The sequence below is a fragment of the Anser brachyrhynchus genome, assembly GCF_964034855.1.
Source record: "Anser brachyrhynchus genome assembly, chromosome: 13".
Lineage (NCBI taxonomy): Eukaryota > Metazoa > Chordata > Aves > Anseriformes > Anatidae > Anser > Anser brachyrhynchus.
Window position 1 is genome coordinate 2,617,263 of NC_137708.1, and position 8,649 is coordinate 2,625,911.

The 8,649-nt window shown below is 61.9% G+C and overlaps 1 protein-coding gene across 1 annotated transcript; it reads left to right on the plus strand.

Annotated features, from left to right (window-relative positions):
• The first annotated feature begins 4,735 nt into the window (after nucleotides 1-4,735).
• POU3F4 (POU class 3 homeobox 4) lies at nucleotides 4,736-7,600 on the plus strand. Its single transcript, XM_080553445.1, has one exon. It carries the CDS (start codon nucleotides 4,853-4,855, stop codon nucleotides 5,984-5,986), a length of 1,134 nt encoding a protein of 377 aa, XP_080409571.1. The 5' UTR covers nucleotides 4,736-4,852; the 3' UTR covers nucleotides 5,987-7,600.
• Nucleotides 7,601-8,649: the final 1,049 nt, after the last annotated feature.

Genomic DNA, 8,649 nt, shown 5'->3' on the forward strand with positions numbered 1-8,649 from the left:
GCCGGGGTGCGCCAGGCATTCACCTGCCCCGGCCCCGTGCCCGCGTCCGAGCAGAGGCTGAGCTGCCTCGGGTCCCTTTCTCGTCCCCCGAGAGCTGCTCCCCAAGGAAGCATCATCCCCCAGCAGCCCAGCCCGGCCTGAAAGTCCGGCTTTTGTAACGGCTTCGATGGGCGCAGCGCGAGTGAAGCGGGGAGCGAAGTTTCCGCCAAGCCCGAACCGCTTCGTCTGCGGGAAAACAAAGAATTAGCGGCACCGCGGGCGTCTTTCTGAACGTGGCCCTAGGAAGGACGAGGCACCTCGGAGTGCAAGGGACCTGCAGATCCCTCTGCAGGATCACGGACATCACCGAGCAATTTGCACGCTGACTGATAAAGCTGGAAAAAAAACGTACGGTTTAAAAAAAAAAAAAAAAAATCATAGGCACGTCGAAATTATTCAGCAAACTACCAAACAGCAAGGCAGGTATTTGTCAGCCCAGGAACAGAGCCATTTGTCTTCGGTGTCTCGTTAGCCAACAGAGGTTAAGCAGCACGCCATTCGGCGCGGTTTCAAACCCAGTGCCCTTCCTTTAGGTGTGTCTGAGCGGGATCCCGCCCGTTCGGGACCTGTGTTTGAATTATTCCCGAGCCCCGCGCGTGGGGCGGCCCCGCGGGAAGGTCCCAGCGCACGGGGGGGCGCCCCGGGGTGCCCCGAGAGCCGCCGCGCCGCCCCGCGCCCCGCTCTGCGGCCGCCCCCGACGTTTCACCGCCTGGATTTAAGGCACGGCGAGACGGACCGGTCCCACGGTTAAATAATAATCATCTTTTTTTTTTTTTTTTTTTTTTAAGTGCGCTTTGGAGAGACTTCCCGGAATATTTTTGCTCTCGGCAGCAAACCAACCAAATGTTCGCTCCAGTACCTGCCACGCATCCGCCGAGCTACAGAGAGCAGTGACCTGCCCGTGACGTGGTAGCGCACGAACGAACGACATCTTTTTCTCCCCAGCAAGTACATTTTTCAGACATTAACAGCGTGGAAAAAAAAAAAAAAAAAAGAAAAATTATAACACTCATAAATGGCGATTCGAGCAGAGCAGCGAGGAGGTGCGCACAACGATTTGGAAACCGCAGCGGTTAGAACACGAATGCAATTTACCTTGCGATTTTCTCTGCCCGTGCCTGGCTTTATTGTCCCTGCCTAGCCCTGCTCCGGCGCAGGACCGGCCCCGCCGCAGCCCCGCTCGCTCCGTGCCGGGCTCGGCGCTACCGGGCTCTGCGCGCCGGGGGCTGCGGTCGGTCTGACATTGGGACTCTTTTAATTTGCAATCTGTCAGTCCATCTCCTGGCCGCGGCTCTGAGATGGCAGAGTGCTGGGGCTCTCCCTCTCCCTGCACGGCATTTACTCACGTTCGACAACAGCCAACAGAGACCCCCCCCCCCCAAAAAAAAAAAAAAAAAAAAAAAAAAGAACTAATTGAGCTTGTGTCGGCATTGGCTAATTTCTGCTAATACTCTGTAAATTCCTCTTTTCCTCCTAACCTTCCCCCACGCGGGCTAGGCTTTCACAAAGCATCTCCGGAGATCCAGGAGCCTGCTTCTCAGCTGTGCTTGCTGAGCGATGCGGGGCTGGGTTTCAGCGCTAGTATCAGCGCCTCGGCGTACACAATGCAAACCTTAACTCCTGGCTCCAGAAACGGTTAAATTGCCCTTTCCCAGCCCCCACCCCCGTTATGATTGACTCTGTTTTTAAATTTGCACTTGTTCCCACCAAGCGCAATCTAACTCGTCCTGTCTCCGAAGTGAACTTGTGTTGAAGGTGAAGTTTTCAATATAGAGGTCATGACACCGAGGCACAGCTTACCGCTCCGAGCTTCATGCCGTATTAAACACAATCAAAACGAACCCCTCTCTGGCCAGTTTTTTTTTTTCTTTTTCTTTTTCTTTTTTTTTTTTTTCCTCCCGCAGACGAACAATGAGAAAACTCTCCAAAATATAATACCCCCGGCCCCGATGAAACCGTTCCCGGCGCTTCTCGGCTCGCTCCCCCCGAGCTCCCTACCCCGACAGAGGCGCCTACGGAGCCGGCTGGGAGCAGGCACCCCCGGGCCGGGGCTCGTAACGGGGCTGGGTGCGGGGGGCACCGGGGGGCACCGGGGACCCCCCCCCCTCCTTCCTTCCCCCGCCGCAGCCGGGACCAGCGCTGCCGCCCCGCGGGCTCCGCTCGGAGGTGCCGCCGCCGCCAGCCCGGTGCCCACGACGGGGGAAAAGGGGACGGGGGAAAAAAAAAAGGGGGAAAGGAAGGGGAAAAAAAAGGGGAAGGGGGAAAGGGGGGAGGCTGCGCCCGGCCGCCCCGAGCCGCTCGCGGTGCCTCCGCCGGGCGAGGGGACTCGACACAATTACAGCTCCTCCACTTCAAAGCCGGGTTTTCTCTATAGCGACTTCTAGCTGCCCCAAGACGGTAGGCTGCCTTCAGCTATTGTGTGATCTTTTTTCGTGCCAAAGATTTAGCAGAAAAAGTAGGTAGGAAGGCAAAGCGCCCGCCGGGGAAACGTGGGTCCCCCGAGCGCGAAGGCACCCGGAGCCAAAGGGCTGCGGAGCACGGTCCGGACCCCGAAACTTTTTTTACTTTAATGGGTTTCAGTCTATGAAAAATAAGTTACAAATTCTTGCAACAGTAGCTTTGCATGTACTTATTTTTCTCCCATGTCCAGACGGGGTCGTCTATTGAATAAGGCTCTTTTATTCTGCATGGGGCAGGGGATTTGTGGCCATGGTCCCCCTTTTATTCCTCTCTCTATGGAAACCCAGATCATGGGGAGAAATATGCGAGGCTGAATAAAGAAAAGCAGCAGAAAGGACCGCTTGAGAGCGGCATCTGTTACACTTGGGAAGTTAGACTGACAGGAAAGAGCTAAAGAAACCCTCTCCAGCAGATTAGTTAGAACAGCAAGAAGATTTAACTATATGCAGATAAAAACACTTTAAAATACGGCGGGCTCGCCCACGGGCGAGGTGCGAGCCCCTCGGCCGGGAGCGGAGCGCTGCCCTGCCCCGGTACCGCGAGCCCTGCGGCTCCGTCCCCTGCCCCGCACCGCCGGCACCGAACGGCGGCTCTGCGCATCTCTTTTCACGGGCAACGGGATTGGAAAAATTGTTTCGCAAGTTCAAGTGCAAATTAATTTTAAATAATTTAGTTACGTTTTTATACAGCCTGGATTTTTTTTCTTTCTTTCTTTCCTTCTTCCGCGGGCGCCGGTGATGTTTATTTTGCGAAGCTCGTGCAGGAGGAGGGGGGGGTAGGGAAGGAAAAAAAAAAAAAAAAAAACAAAAAAAAGAAAAGAGAAGAGCAGAAAGCCGCGGAGCGCCCGTACAGCTCCGTGGGTGCCCTCCCCGCCGTGCCCAGCGCCTCCGGCGGGCCGGGCTCGGCTGGGCTGGGCTGGGCTGGGCTCGCAGCCCCTCTCGCAGGGACATTTGTCACCCCTGACCTCCCGGCTGACCCCTCCCGCAGCACGCCGAGCGCCTCCCGGCTACCTGCAAACTTTTCTCCGAGCCGCCCCGGGCCCGCCGGGGGGACGCGGCCAGCAGCGGGCGGCCCGGGAACGGCCCCGGATCCCACCCCCCCCCCCCCCCCCGGCCCCGGAGCCTCCCCCCGGCCCCGGAGCTGCCCCGGCCGCGGGCTGCGGCGTGCCCGAGCCCCGCGGATCGCTGCGGGGCCGGGGGCGGCGGTGCCCGGCTGCGGAGGAAGCGGAGGAGCGCTCACCTTGGGTCTAGCTATTTTCTTGAATTTTCTTCAGATCTGTCTTCTCAGAGAAACTAATGCCTTAATGACTTTCGGGTAGCTGCAAGCCTTCTTTTATTTCTGCTAAATATATGAAAATGTATGCAAATTTAAATCAAGCTTAACCTAGGAGCTCTTGCAATATATTTAATGGAATTTCAAACCAATAAGGGAACTCCGATGCAGCCCTCTGCAAGTGCAAACACAATTACGCAGCCGGGCTACCTCCGCGATTATGCAGGGAAAGGTCAGCCGCTAACTTCGGAGCCGGCCCGAGGTACGGGGCCGGGGGGAGCGGGGGGGGGGCAGCGGGGCTCGGTGCCCCCCGGCAGCCCCGGGGCACGGCGGCGGAGCCGCTCCGCAGCTCGGGGCCGGGAAGGGGGCGCGGGGCTTTACGGCCGCGGCGCTCGGGAAGCGCCTTTTGGGGCGAGTTTTTGATTTTTTCGTTGTTTTCGCTCCGCGGGAGCGCACGGCCCGGGGGAGGGCGGGGGGGGGGTGGGGGGGGCGCGGGGCGGCCCGGGGGCAGCGCGGGGCGGGCACGGAGCGGGCACGGGGCGGGCACCGGGTGGGGGGGGGGGGTGCGGGGGGGGGGGGGCACGGGGCCGGGGCCGGGCTTCTCCGGGGTGGTCCCGCCGTGCTGCCGCCGGGGCGCCGCCGCTTAACCTGTGCGTCGCGCTGCCGGGCGCTAATCGCTCCGCATTTAAGCCGTGCCCCGCGCCCACCCCCCCCCCCCCCACCCCGCCCGGCTCCCCCTCTTCCAGCCCCCCCCCCCCCTCCCGCCCGCCGGGCGCGGGGCGCAGCGCGGAAGGAGTTAAGCGGCGGGGCCGCGCCGCGGCCGCCCCCCGCAGCCGGCGGAGTGATTCACTTCCTGGCCGCGGCCCGCGCGGCTCCCTCGCCCCGCCCCTCGCCGCCTCGCCCCGCCCCACCAGGCCGCCCATTGGCCGGCGCGGAGCGGGCCCGGCGGCGGCGCTCCCCCATTGGGCGTCGCGGCCGCCAGTCGCGGCGCGGCCGCTGCCCGGGCCGCCGTGCCGGTGGATGTCAAAGGCTGCGGCGGCGGCGGCGGCTCAGTATAACTCGTGGGGGCTGCGCGGCGGCCATGGCCACAGCCGCCTCCAACCCCTACAGCCTGCTGGGCGCCGGCGCGCTCGGCCCCGCCGACGGCGCGGGCATGCAGCAGGGCGGCGCGTTCCGCGGCCCGCAGAAGCTGCTGCAGGGCGAGTACCTGCAGGGCGTCCCCGGCGGCGGGCACCCGCTGGGGGGGCACCACTGGGTGACGGGCCTGGGCGACGCCGGGGCCTGGCCCGCCGCGCTGGCCGGCGGCCCGCTGGAGCAGCCCGACGTGAAGCCGGGCCGCGAGGACCTGCAGCTGGGCGCCGTGGCGCACCACCGCTCGCCCCACGTCGCGCACCACTCGCCCCACGCCACGCACCCCGGCGCCTGGGGCGCCAGCCCCGCGCACAGCGCCGCGCTGGCCCCCGCCGGGCAGCCCCTGGGCGCCTACCCGCAGGCCGGCTTCGCGGTGGGCGGCATGCTGGAGCACGGCGGCCTCACCCCGCCGCCCGCCGCCGCCGCGGCCGCCGCCGCCGCCGCCGCCGCAGCCGCCGCCGCGCAGGGCTTGCACCCGGGGCTGCGCGACGGCGGCGAGCACGGCGAGCTGGGCGGGCACCACTGCCAGGACCACTCGGACGAGGAGACGCCGACGTCGGACGAGCTGGAGCAGTTCGCCAAGCAGTTCAAGCAGCGCCGCATCAAGCTGGGCTTCACCCAGGCCGACGTGGGGCTGGCGCTGGGGACGCTCTACGGCAACGTCTTCTCGCAGACCACCATCTGCCGCTTCGAGGCCCTGCAGCTCAGCTTCAAGAACATGTGCAAGCTGAAGCCGCTGCTGAACAAGTGGCTGGAGGAGGCCGACTCCTCCACCGGCAGCCCCACCAGCATCGACAAGATCGCGGCGCAGGGCAGGAAGAGGAAGAAGCGCACCTCCATCGAGGTGAGTGTCAAGGGCGTGCTGGAGACGCACTTCCTCAAGTGCCCCAAGCCGGCCGCCCAGGAGATCTCCTCGCTGGCCGACAGCCTGCAGCTGGAGAAGGAGGTGGTGCGGGTCTGGTTCTGCAACCGGCGGCAGAAGGAGAAGCGCATGACGCCGCCGGGCGAGCAGCAGCAGCAGCAGCAGCAGCACGACGTCTATTCGCACGGCGTCAAAACGGACACGGCCTGCCACGACCTCTGACCGGGGCTGGCCGGGCGGCGGCCCCGCGGGCTCGGACCTGTGCGCGCCGGGGGGGGGGGAACCGGCAGCGGCCCCCCGCTGCCCCGCAGCCCCCCCCCCGCGCCCCCCTGCCTCCCCCCCTCCTGCCCTCCTCGCCCCGTCCCTCCCTCCTCGCCCCCCGCGGGCCGGAGCGCGGCGGGGACCCGCGGACAAGGCTCGCTCTCGGTCCCCGCCGGGACGAAGGGGAAAACGGGAAGAAGGGGGGGGAAATAAATAACAACAAAACAAAACAAAACAAAAAAAAACAGAACTGAAAACGGAAAGGAAAAGAACGCGAAAAACGGAGGAAAAAGCGAAAACCCGACGACGAAAAAGGAAAGACAGATGTGTGCCTATGAATAACCTTCCAGCGCCTTGGTTATATCAGCTGTATTTCAGGTGAATCTGTTTTACAATAGACTAGTTTTGCATTTTTAAAGACTTCTATAGCGTTTTTAAATGTCTGAGGTGTTTTACTACAAACTGTACACAATATTTGTGACCTAATTTCTATCGGATCGAGCAGCCCAACCTTCCTCCCTTCCCCGCGCGCCGCCAATGTCACCGGGCGGGGACGGGACGGGGCAGGGCGGCCGCGGCCCTTCCTCCCCCCGTGCCCGTGCCCGGTTCCCCCCCCCCCCCGGCAGCCGGGGGCTCCCCTCGGCGCCTCCGCACCGGCGGAGCCCCGAGACGGGGCTCGTTGGGCGCAGCTCTTCCTTCCCTGCCTTCCCGAGGACCTCCGAGCACCGCCAGACGGGCGGGTCGCCATCCCGCCCCCCCCCCCATTCTCCCAGGGAAAAAACAAAACAAAACAAAACAAAAAAATAAACCAAACAAAAAGATGCTAACGCTAATTGCCGAGGGAGCCGAAATTAAAGCAGCACAAACAAAATCGCGGCATTTGCCGGTCCTTTTCTCTCCGGAGATGAGCCGGGCTTTTTGAGCGGCGCCAGGCTGAGAGGTCTGTAGTAAAACACCTTCGTAATTCTGCGCTTCGGCTTCGGAAATCAGTTTCTCTGTATTTTGTTTCGGTAGTGGAGAGGAATGAGGTGTCTCATCGATTTCGGGGGGAGGGAGGGAGGGAGGGAGGGGGGCAGAAACCGCCCGCATTCGGTTCACGCTGAGCTTGTTTCCGCGTCACAGGGAGCTGCTGGATCTGTTGGAAAGCTTTTATAAATATATATATATATATATATATAAAGAGAGAACAGGGAGGAAAAAACGAACGAACAAAGCAAAAGTCAACGCAACGCTAACGACCTAACCCATTTTTTTTCGGCGCAGGGAAGCGCGGAGCTGTTACACCCCCACCCCCCCCCCCCCCCCCACCCCCGGGTGCGCAGCGCTCGGGCACGGCCGGGCCGGGCCCCTCGCAGCGGCTCCCCGGGGCTGCCGGGCCGGGCCGGGCCGGGCCGGGCCGGGCCCCCCCCCCCCCCCCACCTCCTAGCCCCCAATCCTCCCCCCCCTCCCCCCCGGCTGTCAGATTTTTCCTTTCGACATTTATATTTTTCAAGTATTTTTCAGTAAGCGCTATTAAAAAAAAAAAAAAAAAGATTAAAAAAAAAAGAAAGAAAGAAAGAAAAAAAAAAAAAACAACTCGACACTGAGGACCTGCCTATTTCTGCCAACTTTATAACTGTACAGTTTTGTATATTAAACGTTTTTTGGAAGTTATTAATTTAAAGAAAGATCATTTAGTTTATTCATTTAGTAACTGATGTATAATAAACGCTATTTTCATTAAAGGTTGCTTTTTTCAACTATTTTATCCAAAATTGCCTATTGCAGTTGCCAACAATTATTTATTTTCAATAAATTCCGCATTATGTTTAAAAAAAAAAAGAAAAAAAAAAACGTTTCAGAAAGAAAAAAAAAACAAAAAACAAAAACCAAACCTAGATGGGTGTCGGAAACAAATCACGGAACGCAGCCGCTGTAACGTTTGGTGGTCGACCAGTTTCAGTCAAGGGGTTTATAGCGACGCAATATTTTATTGTTGTAAAACAAAAACTAAAAAAAAAAAAAAAAAAAAGGTTTAAAATAAATAAACATTTTTACAAAAGCCGACCGGACAGCTTCGTGCCGCCTTGTTTGAGCGCCGGGGGGCGGCGGGGGTCGCCCCGGCCTCGCCCCCCCCCCCCCCCCGCACCCCCCTGCCCCTCCCCGCACCTGCCGGGGCCGCGGGACCCCCCCGGGGAACCCCCCCCCCCCGCTCCTCGCTATCTCCTCGGCGGGGCTCGGGGGGGGGCTTTTGCCTTTTGTTCCTCGCCCCCCCCCAGCCGCCGGGGGCGGGTTACGGTGGGGCCGCGGCTGCTTCGCCCCCGGCCCCCCCCCCCCCCCCGGCGGCCCGGAGGAACAATGGGCGGCACGGCCCGGCCGGGGCAGGGCGCACAATGCCCGGGGGGGGCCGCCCCCGGCACAGCCCCCCCCCCCCCCCGAGGAGGGGCAGCGGGGCCCCGAACAATGGGGCCACGCTTTGGGGTTCGGCCCCGAGCACCGGGGCCGGGCGAGCGCCGCAGCCGGCACCGCTTGGGGGGGGGGGGGGGGGGGGGGGGGGGGGGGGGTGCTCGGGGGGCGGTGGGGGCCGCGGGCAGCCCCCGGAGGCTGCGGCTGCTCCAGGCCGGCCCCGGCGGTGCCGGGGGGGC

Excerpts from the sequence above, each read along its gene's own strand:
- POU3F4 (XM_080553445.1), top strand. The coding sequence starts at position 4,853 with ATGGCCACAGCCGCCTCCAACCCCTACAGCCTGCTGGGCGCCGGCGCG.